We start from the raw sequence: 21114 nt of genomic DNA, 5'->3' as shown, positions 1-21114 counted from the left end.
CCTCTCTCCAGTTTCTCTCCTTCTACCTGCAGCATTTGGGGTTCCACAGCGAGTCGTGTCCCATGAGGAGGAAATTCCCAGCTTCTGGACCCCATTCCAGTTGGCCATTTGCTCCTATTGAGAAACTTCCCCCAGGAACAGGAACGTGATGCATTTCTGCAGCTCTTCCCCCCCCCCCCCCCTCCCTTACCATGGGGACAAAGCCCCCCCAAAGACTGTGCCCTGCTTTCAGAGCAACCCCACTGGCTGGGTGAGGAGGAGAATGTGCAAAATGGAGAACAGCATTTGTCCCAGGCCTGGCCCTGCCCTGCTGCAGCCCAAGGAATGTGTTTCATCGCAGCGTCCCAGGAGCGGGACAGAGGCGTGGGAGGGATGTGACTGAGCAGGGAGCGAGTTGCCACATCCCAGAAGCTGGCTGGCGATGCGGGGTGGCTTCCTGGTGAGCAGGGTGACTGGGAACCAGACCCGGCCCAAGGGTTTGCCTCTTCATGGGAGACACCCTGGGGGGAAATCCCATCCCAGCATGTTCTGATGGCAGAGGGATGTGGTGGTGGATTTTGACAGGCTTTGCCAACCTGCTTCCTAGGAAGGACCTTTTATTCCCCCTTCCCTCCCTCTCTCCCTCTCTCCCTCCCACCACCAGCTCCCCAGCAGCTCTGCAGCCTCCCAGGGCTGGGGCTGGCCCCACAGCTGCTCCCCCCTCATCTGCAGGGCAGAAACCCGAGGCCATGGCGCTGCCCTGGGAAGCAAAACCCCTCCCTGAGACGGCCCCTTCCCGCCGCAGCCTCCTGCTCCCCAGACCCCCGAACAGCTCTCTTCCTCCCCGCTCTCATCTGCCTCTCACCTCGCCTTCCTCCATCCCGTCTGGCCGCCTCCTCGCCGGCAGCTCCACATCCGGACGTGTGTTTGTGCTTCTCCGCTACGGCCGTGAGCCCCTACGCTCGGAGGCTGGCTGCCTGCGTTGCTCACTGCTCCCCTCCGCCCTTCTAAATCACAGCTGCCTTCCCGTGCCCCGAAAGCCTCACGCCCCTTAAATCTGCCCTGGGTGATTTAGCAAGGACCCAGGACAGGACTGACCCCCAGGAGCATGATACACAGCTATCGTAGGCATCTGGCAAGTGTTTAAATCCCCAGGGTCACCGTTTGCTCCTGGCTTTGTGTTTCTCATGAGCCTGAAAGAGGGGGTGTCCCCCCACCCATAGCTACAGAGCCCTGCTTGACCCGCTGTTGTGCTGCGGGTTCTGGCCCCAGCCCGGGGGGGAGGAGGAGGAGGAGGTTTCCCTCTGGGCAGCATCACGGTGGGAAAGGCCAGGAAGAGCCACGGGCTTTGGTGGGGAGCGAGGGCTTGTGTGCGCCGGCCTAGGAGGTGGTGGCTTTGCTGATGGCCAAGATGATGCTTTTTGCCTAAATAGCAACTGGGACACCAGGGTAAACAGTGTGGGCTGCAGCCGCCGTCCCAAAGCACGGCAGTGTTCACCAGGCACTACTGGCACACACTCGTGCATTGCTGTGCTGCCTTCCTTGGGCTGTTGGGTAGTGGGGTCTGTCCCAGAGGCGAGGGTCTGCGTTGGGCTGTAATGTTTAAATGTGGCTGTTTGACCTGACTGGCCCCGGTTGCCGTGGCCGAGCAGCGTGGTGGGGCTCGGACGGGGCCTGCACCCAGCTCCAGGGCAGAGACAGGGCTGGCAGCTGGTTGCCTTCATCCCTCCTGCTGGGAATTTCTCACCCAGACCAGCATTTTCCTCTGTTCACCCTGGAGAACAGCAATTTCCCATAGCAATAACCTCCTCCTCATCCTCAGCACAAATTAAATAATCACTCTGGGCAGGACTCACCCCCAGCTCCTCATCCCCTGCATGGTGCCGGGTGGATGATGCCAAGTACGCCGTGCAGAGCCACGACGCGCTGCTCTGAGAGTGCGCTGGGCTGGTTTTGCAATACCTTAAGGCAGTTTCTTGCTCCGATGCAAGGCTTCCGAGACAAGCCTCTCCTCTTTTCTTCCTGCCTGGTGAGAAGCAACTTGCAGTGTTGTCACTTGGTGGATTTACGTGCGTCTTGGTTTCGCTCGTAGCCCATGTGCTCCAGAGCAGCTTACCCAGGAGGTTCGACGCGTCCTCCTCCCGCTCCGCCAAGGTCCCCGCAGGACGCTGAGCTGCCCAGGGGCTGCTCTCCCCTCTCCCCCGCGCTGTGCACACTCGGGCTGCCACCCCGACCCCACTCCGCTGCCCAGGTCCCTTCTCTTCCGGGCTCTCCTCCGGGCCTCGGCCAAGCTTACCCGGCGGTGCTGGTGACCACGGCACGTCTAACCGGGGCCCTCGTGCGACCAGAGGCACTGACCCACTGACCTGCTGTAAACGGCGGCGGCTGGCAGGGCCTGCTCCCACCCCGGCCGGCAGCACCATTTTGAGTTGGGGCAGGAAGCGGAGCGGAGCTGCGGCCACTGTGGTGCTTGCAGCCAGGCTGCATAAAAATCACAATGCTCTGAGTGCTGGGCATTGTTCTGCTTTTCTTTTTTAAACCATTATTTCCATTTTGGCGTGGCCCCGTTTGCCTGCTCCCATGCTCTAGCACACTGTAGCTTTAGGGCTCTTTTGATCAAAAAACAAAACAGTAATTGCAAAGCACATGGGTCAATTTTATTTTATTTTTTATATATTGAAGTGAAATCAGACCTTTGGCTAGGAAAGACCATTGGGGACTATCTCAGTCTGACGTTCACCAGGGCAGTGATGTCTGGGCTATTTGTTCTTACACAAAGTGTTGCCGAGCTCATGGTAAAGTCTCTTCTGTACAAAATGTGCAGCGAGCTTGAAATGTTATTTTTCTAGATGCTACTTTAAAAAATAGTAAGACAGCATATTCAAAAATAAAAATCCAGAGCATTTAGACAAAATTAGTGTTCATTTTAAAAATTAAAACAATTCCACAATTGTTTGTTGTTCCTTGTAAAATACTCAAGCTTTTAAAAAATGTCTAGATACATGAATATTCGTTCATTGTGTAATTATTACTAGTTAATAGTGAGCATTGCCTGTTTGCATCCTACATAGCTCTGCTTGAAATTACAAGAGGTAAGTACGCTTGGTACGCTGGGACAAAATTATCAAATAGCCCCCAAATATTTAAAAACAAATCGGAATACGTTGTTCGTTTGATTTATGCAGTTTCAGTAGAGCTCGGTGCAAGACTAAGTAACACATTCGTTCGCAACATTTTAAAACATTCGTTAAAATATTTACTTAATGGTCTAAAACAAAGCCTTAGAGCCTACAAACGTGCCCAGGTCAGGCAAATACACGCGGATAATTCGAGTGAACGATTAGAAGCAGAGAATGACTTGCATTTAAAACCGTGCATATTTTCAATACCCCCTTAGTGCATCTATTTTAGGCGGATGCTTAAGATTAAAGGGCCGCATGTCAGCCCGTATCTTACCCATGCTTCCTGTCATCGTTTCTTTGCAATTTCATTTTGTGTTTTCCTTTCAGCCTAGAAGTGTTTGGTACCAGTCTCTTGGCAAAAGAGCCTGAGGAATGGAAGGGTAAAGAAATATGACCCAGCTGCTATGCACAATGAGGTTTGTAAGTCCTTGTATGGTATAAATAAGCATATTACACAGTTATTAGAAATTTGGCACTGTCCCTGTTTAGAAGCCCGAGTCTGATGCTGTGTAATTCCTCCCGAGTACGTGCATAATTCAGTATTAGCACTCCAATCTTCCAGCCTTACTACTGGCCAAATTCGGCAACTTTTTCTCAGTCCTCATCCATTCAAACCCTCCTCGGCAGTGTAAACCGGTGAGTTCCCGCTCAAGCCAATAAATCTATGCCAACCCACGCGGCCGAGGCTCGGTCCTGACTTCACGGGAGCCGGGGCCAGGGTGGGAGCGGGGCCGGGGCCGGACCCCGCGGGGTTCCCCCCGCGCCGCCCTCCGCCTCGCACCGGGGCTCCGAGCCGCGGCCGCCGTCGGGGCCGCCGGGTACCGTCGGGGCCGCCGGGTACCGTCGGGTGAGGGCTCGGGGCTCGCTTCTCCCCTCGTCTCTGTCGCGGTTGGCAGGTTTTCTTTGGGGCAATAGAAGGAGGTTTTCTTGGGGGGGGAGAAGAGGAGCGAGCCAAAGAGAGCGGCGCCGGCCGCCGCGGCTGGAAAAGCGGTGGAGCATCCCCGCAGATCTAAGCCCGCTCGCTTTTCCCCGGCCCGCAGACTTGAGTGTAAATATTGGAGAAAAGCGACAGTAAACTTTTATTAATCGCCGGTGTTTAGGGCCAAGGCATGAGCGAGCTCGGTGACAGTGATGAGTGGTTTGGAGCGCCGGTCCCTGAAAGCAGGGCTTATCCTCCCCCTGCCTGCTCCTTTGACTCGGCGGTGATGAGCCGTGAATAGCAGCCACCCTGCCGTCGGGGATCCGGCCGTTTATCTGCCGGGTGATGACAGTCGGGTTGGTTTCGAGCCTCGCCGTGAATTGCCGGAGCCTCCGGGAAGCGCACGGCGCTGCCGCATCCGAGGGGCTCCGTCCGGCGGGGAGGCTTCGCCCCTCGACGCCGAACCCGTCCCGTCCCGTCCGTCCCCCCCACGCCAGGCCGGGGGATGATGAAACCGGCCGCGGCCTCCCCCAGCCCCGACCGAGCCCCACCGGCACCGAACCCGCCGCCTCGGTGCAGGCGGCGGCTGGGGGAGCCCCGGGGGTGCCCGGGGGGCCGGAGCCCGCTGCGGGCAGGTGCTGCCCGGGCTTACGGCACGGCGGAGCCAGCGCGGAGAGCCTCAACCGGGGCCCACGGCACGGAAAGGGCCCTCCACCACCGCTCCGGCATCACGGACGGGGATGGCTGGCGGGAAGAGGGGGAGGCTTTGGCTTTGCTTTAATTAAATCCTCCCCACCTGAGCGATCGTCCTCTCCGCCTTTTTTTTTTTTTTTTTTTTTTGCTCAAGGTGGGGAAAATTACATTTAACGTAGGGAAGCGCAGGCAGCGTCCATAATTCCCACTGTCCGCGGCTGCGGGAGGAAGGGACGGAAACTCACCCAAACAAAGCCGAGCGACCGGCCCCAGCCGCAGAGTAAATACAAAAATTCACCTTGCCGTGGAGCCCGGTCCTCGGCAGCCGCCCCGGGCCCCGCAGCCTGCGGGGAGACCCCAGCCCTCGGGTGGGAACCAGCGGCGGGACAGAGCGGTGTAAGCGGGGGGCGGCTGCGGTGCCCGCGCATCCTCCGCGGGGTCTCCCCTCCCGCGGCCGTGGGGTTGGGGTACGGGGCCGGGGCTCAGAGGCAGCTACGACCCACGGAAACCACCGCGGCCGAGCGGCGGCCGGTCAGCGGCGAGGGAGCGGCGCTCCGGGAAACCCCCCCCACGCCCCGGCCGAGCCGGGCCTCCCCGCTCCCACCGCGGCCCCACCGGGACGGCTCCTCACCCCCAGGCCCCCCTCAGCCCCTGCCCCGTCTGCGCGGGGGCAGGACAGGCGCGGGTCCCCCCTCGCCCCGGCCCGCGGGTGCACGTCGGGGCCCGTCGCTGGCTCGGTCTCACCTGCCGCTGGCCCCGGCCCCGGCCCGCCGGTTCCTGCGGGAATTTCCCGCCGTTCCCTCGCTCGCATCCCCCGGCCCGCCCGGGCTTTTTTTTTTTTTTTTTTTTTTTTTCCCTTTCGTTTTTTCTTTTTTTTTTTTTTTTTTTTTGTAGGAGTGGGGAAAAGGTTCATTAAGAGGTTGACCCCAGTTTACTTTTTATTCTGCTCCTGTTCCCAATTTCGGCACCACGTGACGGTGGGAGTGAGTTTGGGTTTAAATTCACTTTCAAGAAAACCCCGATAAAAATCCTGCCCCGTGAAGCCCCGCCGGCTCATGGCGGTGTCCCTGTGAGCCCGGGGCTGCGGGAGGCCAGCGGCACCTCGGCGCCCACCGGGGACCGGCCGGCTCGGGTAAGCGGCTCCTGCCCGCCGCCCTTCCCGCGGGTGCGGAGCGGGGCGCAGCCCGGCGGAGAGGGTGCGCAGGGTCGCGATGTAGAGCGGGTCTGTCGCGATACGGGGTAGCGCGGGAGCCTGGGCTCCTTTCGGCCGCGGGTGGGGCGTGTGAGGGGCCGCTCAGCACACCCCGACGGCAGGGCTGCGGGCAGGGAGGGGGCGTGTGTCTTGGTAATCGCCACAGCAGAGCTGAAGTGGCCCGTTCAGTCGCGACAGCAACTCGGGGACTCTGCCGACGGGGTTTTCCTCCTGGTTTGGGGGTTTGGCTTGGTGGTGCCCGTGGTCAGAGGGTGCGGGGGCTCCTGCCCGGAGGGGTGCGGAGCCGGGAGTTCCTCTCCCCGCTCCCCGCCGCGCTCACCTCGGGGCGGCCCCGGCGGCCTGGCCTCGCCGCCGCTTTGTCTGCAGCCGCCCAGCTCCTGCCCGTGCTGGGGCAAGGCTCGGGCCCCTCTGTCGCGACCGGGGGAGGACGATGAACCCAGCCCCCCCCTCCCCGGGCTCTCGCTGAGACCCGCACCCGCAGCCAGGCCCCAGGCCGGCAGGACACGGGCAGTTTGGCTGTCGGTGCAGCAGGGCCGGGGAAGCCGCCGGAGGCTGCTGCTCCCTCCCAAAGCGTGACCCCCCGCCCGGGCCCGGTCCTTCCCCATCGCCTCTCCCGGGCCGCCCCGGGTCTCACCGCGGGGTCCCCCCACCCCGCTCGTCCCGCCGAGCCCAGAGCCCTTCCAGTGCGGCCTCTGCCCGCCGCGGCCCTCCTGCCCCCGCTGCAGCCCCCGGCCCCGCCGGGACCATCGGGGCTGGGAGGGAGCGGTGAGGCTGGGGGTGTCGTCCCCCCCACCGGGCTCTTCCCCCCCCACCCCCCGCCCCTTCCCCGAGCAGCCAGCGGCTCAGCTGGCCGCCAGGCCCGGCGCAGCGCCGAGGCAGGCCGGGCAGGCCGGGGAAGGCCGCGGCCGGGCCCGGTGCGCGGGGGCCGGGCTGCCGCTGCCCCCGGCCGGTGCCCCCCGGTGCGGGCCGTCGGGTGGGCGCGGGGCCGGGGCCGGGGCGAGCGGGCCGGGCCGGGCGGAGCGGGCCAGAGCCGGTCTGTGGGGATGTGATTGACAGCGGCAACGTCAGCAACAGGAGGGGAAGGGAAAAGGGAGGGGGGAGACAAAGAGGGAGGGAGTCGAAAGGCCCCAAACTGGATCTTTATGGAACATTTTCCGCCAAGATCAAGGGAAAGTGAATCCGCGCAGCGGGGGATGCCCCGCACGCCGCTGCCATCGGGGGCCGCGGAGCCGCGCCCGGCCTGAGCGCCCCGCGCAGCCGCCGCGCTGCCCCGCGGATGCCCTTCATGCCGCAGCCGCCCCCAGGCGAAGCCCGGAGCCCCCCGCTGCGCCTCCTGCCCCCCGGCCGGCCGTGTGAGTTCCCGGGGTGCGGAGGGAAGGAAGGGAGGGAGCGGGGGGTCCGCGGGTGCGGGGCTCCCCGCAGCCTGCCGAGACCCCGGGGCCTGCGCCGGGGCGGCCACCGCCAGCCTGCCCCGCTGCCCGCCCCCCCGCCCCCGGCCTGCGACCCTGCTCCGTTACCGGGAGCACCGGGGGCCCGGCTCGCGGGCAGGAGCCGGGCCCTCGGGGGTCGCCGCCGCCGCCTCCCACCTGTGCTCCTCCGGGTCACCGGCCCCGCCGTGCGGGAACATCCGCGCTTCGGCCGGGCTGGGGCCGCCCCGTCCCCCCGAGCCGGGCGGAGGAGGACCGGCGGTGCGCTCGGGGCACCGGGCGAGCCGCTGCGGCCGGGGACTGCCGGGCGCTCCCTGCCCCGGGGTGGCCGCGGCGGGTACGGGCACGGGAATTTGTGCTTGTGCCCGCTCGCACGGAGCCGGGCTGGCTGCCCCCCTCCATGGCCGCGGCTCTCTCGGAAGCTTTGCTGTGGCTGGAGCTGTGTTGGGGGTGTCACAGCCCCGCTCTCCCCCCTCCACCTCCGCCGCCCCGGACGGCGGCTCAGCCTTGGCGGCGCGGCGCAGAGCACCGGGGCCGGGGGAGAGGAGCGCTCCGTCGGGGGCCGCCGGTCAGGGAACCGTCAGCGTTTCTCCGTGGGGAGCTCCGGTTTTGGTCCCCGAGACCGGGATCCCCGCAGCCTCCTCGGGGCCGCTGCCCGTCCGTCTGTCCGTCCGTCCGTCGAGCGGGGCGGGCGGCTGCGTCCCTCTGCGCTGTAAAAGTCGGGGTTGATGCGCGGCAGCCCCGGCGGAGCTGTCAGGCCTTATCTTTATTGGCGTTTCCCAGTCTCCGTCCAAGTTTAAGAGGGGCCCTTTTATCTCGGAGCCCGGCACTCCGCCTGTTTACACCGCCCGGCTCCGCCGCTGCGCTTCGCCGCGGAGCCTCTGTAACCCCGACGGGACGGGGCAGAGCGACCGGCCGGGCCCGGCTCCCCTCCCTGACGGGTACCGGCCCCTCACGTCGGCAAAAAGCGGGAGGAGGGGAGAGAGGAGAAAGGGTCGGGGCTGGGGGGCTGCGGCCACGTCTGAGATGAGCTGCCCGGGCCTCAGTCGGGAGCGCAGCCACGCGTGGGCGGCTCCCCCGCGGGGGCAGGCGGGCCCGGCCCGGCTCTCCCGGGCACAGCGGCTTTCCCCCGGGGCCGGGGGTGTCACGTCCCACTCTCGCCGAGTGCCGTTGCCTGAGGAAGGAACCGCGGGCCGGGCCGGGAGGGCCTGACCCCGCAGGTGGCGGTGCCCGGGGCTGGAGTGGCGAAAAGGGTTGGAGGGGGGGGGGGAGCAGGGGCTGGACGTGGCCCCCGGTGCTGCGAGCTAACGGTGCGCTTCTCTCCCCCCCAAGGAAATGCTCCAGGAGAAAAGCTTGTCTGAAACCGAGGAAGGGTTTCCAACAGCCCCCGCGCCCGGCCATGCGGACTCCTCCGCCGGCTCCCCCGTCCTCGGCGTAGCCGGGGGGAGCAGCACGCCGCTCAGCAGCCCGCAGCTCCCCGACCCCGAGCAGGTACGCACCGCCCGGCTCCGCGGCCTGCCCGACGGCTTCGCCCCGCGCTCTCCCCGCCAGCCCGGCTCCGCGCGAGCCAGGACTCCCGCGACCGCGCAGCTGTCCCAGGGGGGAAGGATTGCGAGGAAAACGCATTTTTCTTTACTTTTTCGCGGGGGGGGGGGCGGTATGTGTGTTGCAATTTTTTCCCCGGGCAAAGCAGGCCGCCCCGCGTGCGGCAGGTCGGTGGGGGCGAGCCCGAGATCCGCGGAACCGCGGCCACCGGGCCCGTCGGGTGGCGGAGCCGCGGCCGCTCCTCCCGACCAGGATCCGGCCCGGTGGTGGATTTCGTTGTTTGTTTGTTTTCTGTTTTTTGGGGGTTTTTCTGTTTTGTTTTGGTTTTTTTTTTTTCTTTCTTTCTCCCGCTAAATAAAACGCCGGGTCCGCCCGCGGCCTCTCGGCAACATCGCGCCCGGCCGGCGCCTTCGCGTTGCCCGCGGCATCCCGCGGAAAGGAGCGGGTCCGCGCAGAAACCGCGGCTCTGGACGCGCACATTGCTCAGCAGATCCGGGTGTCCCCGCGGATGCTCCTGGCCACAGTTTTTGGGAGTCCCAGGGGCGACAGCGGGGCCTGTCTGCCCCATCGGGCCACGGAAATCCCTACCAAAAAAAAAAAAAAAAAAGAAAAAAGATTCCCTTTGGCCGCAGTGTCCCGCCTGCATGTGAAAGTCTGCAATTAAAACCGGCCTCAGTTTGTTTCTCTTATTTTTGGCAAAGGGCAGTGGAATTTTTGGGACTCCATCTTCCTCCCGCACAGGCAGGACCGGGGCTGGTGCGGCTTCGCCCGGCGCCTCGGCTGCGGCGCTGGTCCTGGGTGTGCAGCCACCGAGCCCCACCGCCCTTCCCAGCCCTCCTCCGAGGTTTTCTCGGGCATTTCTTGCTCTTCTCATTATCTTTATTTTTTCCAGACAATAGAAAATATCAAAGTCTATCTCCATGAGAAGGAGCTATGGAAGAAATTTCATGAAGCTGGCACCGAAATGATAATAACCAAAGCAGGCAGGTTAGTGAAAATTCCCCACCAATATATATTGCTTCTGATCCATATGAAATGCCCCTGTTTGCCGAGACTGGGTTTTGCAGAGCTACTGCAATCAGTGGCATTTTAAAAAACTATTATTGTGATTGCAGATTTCAGTAAGATCATTTTATTCAGTGTAAACTCTGCATGTGTTTGTGGCAACGAGATTGTGGATGCGAGAAGGAGTTGTGGAGTAATTTGCTACATTTAGTCCCAATTCTCTTTGGTAATTCTTCATTTTATTATTTGTCGGTTTTGGTTTGTTTAGTTGTTTGTTTGTTTGGTTGGGTTTTTTTGTTTGTTTTTTTTTTAAAGATCTTAATATGATCGTGGCTCTACTTTTATTTTTTTTTTTCCACAAGGCAAACCCCACTTCCCTTTTCTGCACAGTGCACTAAGACCTGTGCTGGGATACTTTGCACCAGAGTTTTAGCAATATGAAGGCATAGGCTATGCTTTTAATCTCAGAACTGAAAGAGAGACAGGTACTGCTTTTATCCTGTTAGGTGTGGAAAAAAAATTCTGCCTTGCCTTGGAAACAAACAATGATTTTTACTAAATCAGAGCCCCCTCAGCCTGCACACCCAGGCCAGGGCAGGAGGCTCGCAGAGGCTTCGCTTTCCCGGAGAGCCCATCCCTGCTCCCACTCAGGGCTCCCTTCCCACTTGGGCTGCTCAGGTGGGAGATGGCAGAATTACTGTCAGAAAATTGAACATCAGAATTAAACCTCACACCATCACCAGCCCGGGAATCAGATAGTTCCCAGCAAAACTAGCCAGCTCCTCCCGTGGGCACTGAAATATCTGTTCTTGGCTTCTGCGGCAGCGGGCTCGCGTTGCTGCTGCTGGAAAAGAAAAATTGCCAGGCTTAGGTGTTAAAAACCATTTTCATTCTAACACAGCTGTGTTGTTCTGCCCTGCCCTGCGATTGCTGATTTTATACCGTGCTAGAGAGCTGTGGAGAAGGGCAGTAAAATAATGGAGACAAAGCAGAAAAAAAACAATCCCACAAACAATATGCAGCCTTTTTTCCCTGTGGTTCCTGATCCTTTGTGCAGGGCAGCCGGGGGGGCTCAGGGGTATGTGTGTGTCTTTTCTCCTCTGTTTGCTGCTCACACTGTGAGACCCAGAGCCCAACCCTTGGCTTTGGATTTGGGGGGTGATGGGCGGTTTCCCTCTCCTTTCCCCCATCCTGGCAGTGCTGCTCTGCAGAGCAGCTGGCCAGTGCAGGGGAGCTGTACTCTAATAACCAAGATATTCCCATTAGTCCCTCTGGAGAGGGGGTGTATGTGCCGGGGATCTTCAATTTGTTTGCTATTTGGCCTATTTATGAAGTGATTGTGCAGGCAATTCTGTCCTTATCACACTACATTTTGGTGTATAAAATCTTAGGGCTTGTTCCGTAGCGTCTACTGATGTGAAGAGCCAGATTCGTTTTGATAGGTCTGCTACCTAAGTCAGCTAAGACTAGGGGATCAAGACCTCAAATATTTCACCCTTAATTTATAGTATCTGAATGTGTCTGTGCGGGACGTGTAATATCTTTACCAAATTCTAGACCCTAAGCATCCCAAATGTGCATGTTATCTCTTTGTAAGTCTTAACGTGGATTGTTTAAACAAATCCATATGTATGGGGCTCAGCCCCACATTCTTTGTCCGGTGGAGCTGGCAGTGCACACGTAGTCACCTTTCATGAACATGTGGATGGGGGGATTGACCCCAAGATGTACAAAACTTTGTTCTGTGAGTTAGCTAAGCCGAATTCTCCATTTGTGAAAATGAGTGCAGCACCATCAAGCTAAGAGCATTTTAATTTTTGCATGAATATTTTTTAGTAAAAAAATAGCTGAAATGCTGATGAATAACATGAAACAAAATAGTCACTTAATTTCTTTTCTCTGTGTCCAGCTGCAAATGGTTTTAAAATAAAGGGCAAAGTTTTGATCAGTGTTAGGAGTGATCCAAGGACTGCCCGGCTCGCTGGCCCCGGGCGATGCTGCCGGGCTGGGGCTGAGCAGAGCCTAATCCTGCCCTGGCCTGGACCGGGCTCTCCAGCAGCACCAAAAGCAAAAAATGCACAAAATAATTAGTATGAGGACGGCAGGAAAAAAAAAAAATTAAATCAAGCAACTTAAATCCCGTGATCGCTGAAGTCTCTTCGTTCGTAAGGAGTGCCAGGCTGAGCCACTCGTGTCTGAGAGCAGGGCAGCTCAAAAGCAGGAATATGCCCTTAATTGTAATGCAAATGATGAAATGAAAATTATTACTTCATGCAGATTTTATTTTACCCAAGCTATTTAAATAAAGAGTAGCAATAATAAACCTCCTCTTGACCCAATTAAAAAAATGATGGTTAATGGAGATTTGTATGCACTTGCATTTAGCATTGGGGGGGGAGGGGGGGGAGAAGAGGGAAAACGGCTAATTGCAGGCACTAATTAGGACTCTAATCCCCCTCCCAGCAGGCACAGAGATGTCCCTGAATGCAGTTACTTGAAATCACTTAAATGTCGGTCTGTCTGACCTCAAGGGGCACAAACGAAAAGAAATTGAAGCCTGATTTTTAAATTTCAAACAACAAAAAAAAAAGTGACTTTAATGACAAGTTCACTCAATGGAGAGGAAATGTAAAGCTCAGCGGAAGCGTTAATTCCATGGCAATGGTGTAAAATAGCCTTTTTGTATAAACAAGGCAAATATTGATAACTTAGTGGGGGGGCAGAGGGGGAGTCATTTGTTTCATTCTTTGTAGAGCTCCACAGAACGAGCCAACTATAAATTATCGAGAATTTAGGGCTGAGAATTACTTTGGGGGGATTATTACTCCCTCTTAGGACTGATCTGTAGGAGACATTAGGAGAACACAGCAAGCTCAGCATTGAAATAGAAATCATGTTGTTGCCAAGAAAACTTGATTTATAAAGTGGAAACATCTTTAAAATGCACTCGCTATCTTTTTAATGTTCAACTGCTTCATTGTGGGAGGGAAAAAAAAAAGAGATTATTTTATATTAAAAGGATCATCACGAGATAAAAAGTTTATGTTAGCAAAGTTCCCTGAACTTTGCATAAAACCGCTCGCCTCCTTCAGACATAAAATCCTGCCCATCGCAGCGCCCAGAGGATGGGACGCTGGGCTCCATAAATCAGTTTCCTCCTATTTGAGGTTTGTTCTAATTATGAATTTCTGCTCCAGAGGATTTTCTGTGGATGGTTTTTAAAGGCTGAATTATATATAGTGCAAAAATTGCCCCATCTTTGCCGTTGCCTGGAGCTGTAGGTACCCAAGGGCTGCTGCCTAAACTGGAGGGAAACGAAAAGAAAACGGGCCACGCGTGATTTCTTTAAGCGCTGGCCATCGCGAGTGGCATTTTGCAGAGCAGCTTTTTCGGAAAAAAGGCTGCTGCCGTTTGCAGATGAAACCCCGTTGTTCGGGTGGCTGCGAGCCCGGCTGGCTCCTCCGAGCAGCCTCTCACCGCTGAGCCCCGGCGCGGCGGCTGCCGCCGCTCCCCGCTCCCCGCTCCTGCTCCCACTCCCAGCTCGGCGGGGTCGCCTTCCCGGGAGGGGTGAATGAGCCCAGCACCCGCATCGAGCTGTGCATGCCTGTGTTTATAAAGAAGCCTATAATTGTTCGCAAATCCTCCTGTTTATTTAAAAAAAAAAAAAAAAAATTAAAAAAAAAGGCATTTCCCAGGCGGTGAGGTCCTATTAAATCAAATTAATAAAATCAGTGTAGATGGTAAGAAGGGGGACAGGGTGTGTTGGAGGATGGAGGTGCAGCTGAGAGCCCCCTGTGCGCTGCATCGCTCTGGATGTGCCCGTCGGGCTCTGCAGAGCCGCAGCCTGTCCTAGCAAGGCGCGCACCTTTCCTGCTGGAGTTTAGGCAGTCCGTGGTGATGAAGTTGTATGAGGGGTGGGTAAAGCAGAAAGAAAACGAGACTTCATTATAAATCCGATTTCATCTTCTTGCTCTTATGTGCTATTATTTAACTGAACAATTGTAATTTTTTTTTTTTTTAATCTTGAGGCAAACCCCACTTTGTCTCATAATTCTTTGTGAAATCTCATCTTCCAGACCTTATTTCTGCAGGGAGTTAATCTTTGCTTACACAGTCTTCCTGGCTCAGGATTTCTTTCTTTCTGTTAGTTTTTATTTAGCTCTAGTTGTTCCCTATTTTTTTCCAAGGTGCCAGTCTTTGCAGCATTGCAGTTTCTATCCAGATATTGCCAGGGACAAACAATTTGATGAAGCTAATCAGTAAAAAATACCAGTTCACAGCATGTCTAGTCACATTTTTGTGAACAGTTACTGAAGAGAAAATAATGTGTCATTCCTCTGTGGTAGCATAACCATCCCAGGGATGTGAACAGGAGCTCGAGATACTGAACTTGAGTTTTGGCTGGAGCGCAGGATGTGCACAGGTACAAAGACAGCTTCAGTCTTTATGGTAGCAGGTTTTAAGAAGCGTATGTAGGAAAATACTGCACAGAAAAAAAAAAATCAATAAAGCAGCTTGCATGTGTGGAAAAGACGCAAACCTCCTTTAGATGTTCAAGTTTCATTTTAAAAGTGGCTTATTTCAGTTCAAAAAAATCTGTTCCTAATCAACTTTAGTAAACCAAAATAAAACTAGTTTTTAGGACATCAAGGTCTGAAGAAGTATAAATGCTTTGGCTAAGCTGGTGCAGCTTTCCTCTGTGAATAATCCTTTAAAAGTTAAATTTTCCATGGCTCTGTAGGGCATATGGATGCCCAGTTCTCATTACAATTAAAGGGAAATATTTGTCCAGAATCTTTTGAGGCAGTTACAAGAATCTCTGCTAAAGGTTTTTGATCCAAAAGCAAACCTTAATATCCAAGATCAGTGATGGAATGTGAGCCGTCAATTTAAAACTTGGAAATAAAGTAGATATTTAAGGAATGTTTGATCTGCTTAGTCCTAAATTCAAGGTCCTGGAATTACCCTGTTCGGGCAAACTCCTGCTTTTAGAGAAAGGAGCAGGAACAAACTCCAATGGCTCTTGGCTGTGCTGCTAAAGATGTCGACAGCTTTGGCAAGGAAGACAGAGCTCATGCACGCCGAGTAGGGCAGGGATGGGATTTTAGTTTTTAACACGCTTCTCTCTTCAAACAGCAATCCCTGCTTTTAGTTTGTTAGACATGGGATGCTCATGATTAAGGGTGTTCCCAAAGCTTTCCCAGCTAGTCCTTAGACTGGAGCTGGCCAGGGTTGCAGGGAAGGGTTTGGTCAAGCCCAGACTAGCTGGGGAACATCCCCACCATCGCTGGGGCTCTGCCTTTGCCTCGAAGGCTCCCGGGCACAGGGGCTGTGGATCATCTCCTGCTCTGCAGCGATGAACCAGCGCATGGCCTGGCACTGATGGCCAAGGCTGACCACGGCTCCTCCAAAAGCCCCCGCGGAGCCCCTGCAGCTGGGGGGGCTGCATCACCGAGGGAGCTGGGCTGGCAAGGGAGCAAACCTGCCCTGAAATGCTGCAGCACCGGGTTGTTGGCCACGTTCTTGCACAGCTCCTCTCTGATGTACCTTTGGGCTGTGCTGCTGGTGCTGCCGGGGGCTGCTGGCACCCACCTCGCCCATCCTCCGGCACCGTGGGACCTTTTCTGCTCAACTTCAGTTGCCACAAAATGAAAGCACTGGAGAAGCATCTCATGGCAAGAAGCCTGCCCGTGTTTCAAGTTACCGTGGGGCAAAGAGGAAATGTTTCTAGACCATGAAAGCAGCCATCCAGCTAACCAAGTTCTCAAGTATGTGAGAAACAATGTTTTATTTAAAAATTAGATGCGCTAGCCAGAAGAAAAAAACATAACCTCGCCATTCCAAAATATAAAAATCCCTTAACTGTCTGACCTTCTCATCACTAGGTCATGGTCCTGCCACCAGATAAATCTCTCCTATCTGTCCATAGACTGAGAGTTCAATGTTGCTTGTGTTAGTGACAGTGAATTTGGGGCTGAAAAATGAACTACTGATGAGAACTCCTGTTGAACCTGTATTGTTTGTTATTCTGAGGCAAGGATCTGGCATGGGCTAATCCAGCACTTCAAAGTTAACTGCTCTTACTTTGTATACAGAGCGTCATAGCGGAGTGGCGTGGGTGATAAGAGAAATAAGGGACTGAGGGCTAGGATACACTGGGAAAATGGGACCCTGTTGAAAAACTCTTTGATCTCTTTAAAGTATTTTCTGAAAGCAAGAATCTATCAAAAAGGAAATGCCATTTTAAAAGGCTAAAAGAAACAGCTGACATCCCCAAATTTGTTTTAATCTGCCCCGGAGAATATTATTTTTAAAGATGCGTTAAGTCAGTGGAAGAAATACTTGTCAAAAGAAGGGAAATTGGAAAAAAAGCAGAAAGGTCATCAGAATGGAAACGTGGTTCTTGAAGCCTCTGCACACCATTCCTTTCCCTCCTAACAATGAAGACATGAAGAAGCATCCTTAAGCAGCCATGGCCAATTCTCAAGAAGAATTTGGGGCCACATTAGTCAGGGATGTAGGCATGTCATCTGCCTTAGTGCTTTGAAACCATCACTGGAGGCATCTCGGCATGCCCAGCAGCTTCTGAGGAGGTGGTCTTTCAGCCATGATATGGCTTGTTAGCCAAGATGTTGAGTGATTTCTTGTTTTTCTGATTCTTTCACAACCTGATATGCCATAAGCATCACCTTTCCAGACAGCTTCTGAAAATCCAGTCTTCGCTTTACTTGACCACCCCAAACTCAAGGATTGTAAAATCGCTGTTTGTCTTTGGAAAGCTTTGTCTTACTGAAACTGCTTTTGAAAACAGGACTTCAACTGCTGAGCTGCTGAAGGACTGGGGGACATTTTTACCCTTGAAGGGACAGAAGGAAGCACTCAGTAGTATCAGAAGCATCACCAACACCACAGGGACAGGCAGTGAGCACCAGTGCACACATTTCTATGGGCTTCAGAGAGCACTGACAGCCTTTGGTGAGGACATGACTTGGGTTGCTCCAACAGGCCTCAGGTGTCTTGTTTCCATGCAGTTTTCTCTATGGAAATACCGGTTGAGCTCCCCATGGCTTCCCTGCTTACCACGTGCTGGTCAAAGAAACCACTTCCCCTGTATGAGTAGGAGCATCAGAAATGATGTTTGCGTCTAAGCATGGAAAGTCAGATCAAATCCTTGTGAGCAGGAGGATGGTGAGGCCCAAGGGGTTTGCAGAGGCCACCTTGTCACCCAGCAGTACCAAGACATGAGCCAGCGTCCCTGGGACACACATGTCCTGGCGTGCAGCGTGGCACGGGCAGTCGGTGCTCAGATGAGTGCTTTGAGCTCTTTGATCAGCTCTGATGCTCTCGGCTTTTCTGGCTGCACTGGATTGCTGTCCCCTGTGCAAAAGTAAGACTTTATAGGACCTGGGAACCTTGCAGTCACCCAGCTTTCCAGGAGCAACCAGGCCAGCTCACACGGGGATTAAAACACAAGATGCCCACGAAGTGGCCAAGCCTGGAGAGCCCGAAAGGCTGGGAACTGCTGCTCCGAACGAAAGCAAAGCTTTCCTCTTATCGCTTTCTTCCAAATCCAACCAACCAATTACACATTAATTAAACTTTGTTTGAACATAATAGAAGCTTTGGCTCCATGTCAGTAACTGCTTCATGGTTAAGGGGATTGGATAGTAATAGAATAAATAAATAAACAAGAGATGCTTATTCTAACAGTTCATTTTAAAACAATTTGTGAATATCATGTAGAGATAAAATGTGCCTAGCATAAACTTAGCTAAGCAGTGACTGCTTCATTATCAGAACAAATAATTCACTCGCACATCATCTTTGAAGCTTGGGAGGGCTACAGAATTGTGCTGCTTGTTTATTTTCCTGGCTTTTACTGTTTTTGCTACATTTCATCTGCACGGAGCTGCGGGGAAGGGTTTAGCCAGGGCTGTGACAGTGCGGTGCCAAGCCCTGGTGACACCGGCCCCGTTCCCTCTGCTCGTCCCCAGAGCCAGGCTCAGCCCCTCTGCCCTCCCCCGGGCATCACCCTGCACTTCAGCTCCCAGCAACCGGGTGCCAGACCGTGATATTTTAATGCTGTACCAGATGTCCCGCTCGCACAGGAGTGAGGCACCATAGCCTTTCTCCTGTGATCGCTTTCTCTGAGGGCAGATTTCTCGTCTGAATGTAAAAACTGATTTAAGTTTTCCCCTCTGAAGGGCAGTGAGAGCTGCGGCTATCGCACGGCAGCACTATGCCCCTGCCAGTGTGGGGAGAGAGGTAGAAAAGTGCTTGTCAGAGACACTAAACCCAGCGGAGAGCTTTGAGGGGTGTAGGAGACCATCAGGATGGTGCTGAGGAGCCTGGATGGTCCCTTCTTCACTGCCTTGAGCTGGAGGGAGGGAGGGAGGGAGAAGTGGGTTTTGAATGTGTCCAAAATTGGAGTCTGACTCGGTGTTTTGCAGAAGAGGCTGTCGGGGTGATGCTTGGCTGCTTGTGCTCCTGCCGGCTGTTGCCCAGGCGTGCCGTGGGCTCGTGGCCGGTCCCTGGGCGGGCAGGGGAGCCACAGGGCTGGTGGTGGCTCTGTGGCTCCCGCTCACTGAGCGGCCGCACTGGCTGCCTGGTGTTGGCTGGGAGCAGCCATCATACCTACTGTGTGCTGGTGGGTTAGACACACACCTTGTCTGGCTTTCAAAAAAAAAAAAAAAGAGCATAAAGGGGAAGAAACTGGTCCCTTCCTGGACTCCCCCACCTCAGGGATGGCAGCAGCCTTTGCACGTTCAGGGCATTTGCTGCAGCCCTGGACACCGTGTCCGACCAGGCTTTGGGTCTGAACAAAAGATGATGAAGCCAGGAATTGCTGCTTTTAATCTCCTGATTACTGGTGGCTTAAACTTCACCTAATAATTAGTTTATCCTGTGCTGCACACCTGCCCAGCGCTTCACCTCGGTGAGCTTCCCCGCTTGGTGCAGAAGGCGTTGCTGAGAATCAGATGCCGTCTGCTCGGACACACTCCCCGGGAAGCCCCAAATTCCCAATTTTTGTAACCAGTTTCCACACAGCGAAGCTCTCACCCAGTTTGGAGTCTTGCGTGGCAGCGGGAAGGAGGGTGGGTAAACTGTGGATCTGCTCGGGTCTTGCTTCAGACCTCCCACCAAAGCCAGGCTGAGCTTTCCCAGAGCTTGGCAAGACATTGGCAAGTTTTTATTGCAGCACTGGGTTATTCTTCTGCCATTGCTGGTCCCCGAGCAACAGATGATGAAGCAAGCTATTGTCAGGGAAAGCTGGCCGAAGCGAAGCATCCTCTGCGGAGACGCCCATCCGCCCGAGAGCTCCTGCCTGCAGAGATTTGGCAGAGGGGCTGGTTATGCAAAGCTACTACTGAGCGTAGAACCCATGGCTGTGAGTAGCTCCATTGACCTGTAGTAAATTTGGGGAAGCAGGCAGGTTTTTGGCCCTTTCCCAGGGCTGACGGGGAGCTGTATAGACCCACTGTAGGCACGGTCTCGCTCCCGGGCAGGGTTGGTGCAGCCCAGTGCCTCCGCTGTGGTTTTCTTTCCCCTCTTTCAAATGGGACATTTAATAAGGGACAGGACATGATATTAGGTGCTCTCTCTTGCTTTTTTTTTTTTTTTTAATTGAAACTCTATGACTGCATTTTCTTGGACCCAGCTCTTCAGCTTGTCATGCCTTCCCACCAGAAATGCACAACCCATGTTTGTATCGTATTGCAAAGAGATATTTACTAAATGAGCCTCTGCCAAGGGGTTGAGAAATATGTTTTCATTAAGAAAATTAAACTGACAAGTCCCTGGACAGCACATTAGTTGCATATTTTTTTTTAAGGCCAAAATGCAGCAGCTAATAATAATGATGAAATGTCCGTGCACAGCCAAATTGCTAAAATCTACCCCATGTTTTCCTGGAAAAGAATGCGGAGAGTTGGCAAACTTGGTTGTAGCTGGGTCTGTCGACTGCCGAGTACAATGCTACCACTGCAAGATAGCGAGCGGTTTGCAAGTTAAGCAACACCTTCAATCAGATGTGAGTCCCCATTTGTTATCCTTAAAGAATTTCAGCTGTATATATTATAGTAGTACTTTGGCTCTTTGTATTTATTTTAGAGGGCTATACTAAAGAACATTATAAACGCAGGCATGTCCATGCTATATGAACTCCATATGCTGAAGCTTAATTTTAAATGCCATTAAAAAAGCACTTAACATTTACAATATATCAGTCCAGCTACTTTAGCAGCTTGGATGTACTACAGTAAATGAAATGATTGAGAAAAAAAGAAATTCAGAAGCTAGATGTTATAAAAATCCCCCATGCAGGATGTTTGCCTGGTACGATGCAGTAACTGTCGAATCATGTCCATCTCTGGTTTTTAATCAATTTCTCCTCTTTTTTTTGTTTCATTTTTAAATGTCATTTTAAGGCCTAATTTAAAAAAAAAAAATCTTGGCATTTAGATTGGATTCCTTATGCAATTTTTTTCAATGTGTGAATTGGGCTGTGTATTCACAAATTGAAATGTCCTACTGTATTTATCCAGGTGCTTACCTGTAGGAGGACAAGGTTAAGAGGAGTGCAGAGTTTATGAATGAAAATCAAATACGGACATTGGTAAACCACCCCTTTTTAGTCCCGGCTAATTACATGGTAAACATCTGGAATTTATGCAGGGCGGTTAAAAGAGTCAATTGAAATGATTTTGAACAGGGCCCATTTTGTTGCCTTCTCCCCAAGCAGCGACAAAATGGTGCTGCAGGCCTGGGCCAGCTCGGCCGGGCACGGGGGCAACGCGCAGGGGAAGAAGGGAAATAGGCGGGAGGCAAAGTGGCCTTGACGTCCGATGGAGAAACGACATCAGGATTTGGGCCCTTGTTAATTAGTGTAATTAGAATGACTCCAGCAATTCTCATCCTCCTTCTCCTTACGCTGGTGGAAAGGAGAATTTTCTGTTCTGGCTAGTTGCTTGAAGGCTGTGGTGAGCCAGTTTGCTCAATTGACTTGTTTTTTTACTGGATGAGGAGGAGATTGGGAAGATGGAGCCAAGAAAATAGTTACTCTGAGGATGTGAAGTGCCTGATCCTGCAATTCCTGGCTGCTGATGCAGTCTCGAGGGCTTGGGAAGCCTATGGCAGTGCCTGTACCCATCA

At 54.3% G+C, this 21114-nt stretch overlaps 1 protein-coding gene across 1 annotated transcript in view; it reads left to right on the top strand.

The window, feature by feature from the left end:
* Positions 1–3565: 3565 nt before the first annotated feature.
* The window catches only part of TBX4 (T-box transcription factor 4), a 40643-nt gene continuing 23094 nt past the window's right edge, over positions 3566–21114 (top strand). Inside the window, exons 1-3 of the mRNA XM_074845012.1 lie at positions 3566–3577; positions 8746–8904; positions 9851–9945. Of these exons, the coding sequence (XP_074701113.1) occupies positions 3566–3577; positions 8746–8904; positions 9851–9945 (266 nt within the window). The remainder of the gene's footprint in view (positions 3578–8745; positions 8905–9850; positions 9946–21114) is intronic.

The sequence above is a fragment of the Strix aluco genome, chromosome 19 (assembly GCF_031877795.1).
Source record: "Strix aluco isolate bStrAlu1 chromosome 19, bStrAlu1.hap1, whole genome shotgun sequence".
NCBI lineage: Eukaryota > Metazoa > Chordata > Aves > Strigiformes > Strigidae > Strix > Strix aluco.
This window is presented reverse-complemented; position numbering and strand designations above follow the sequence as displayed.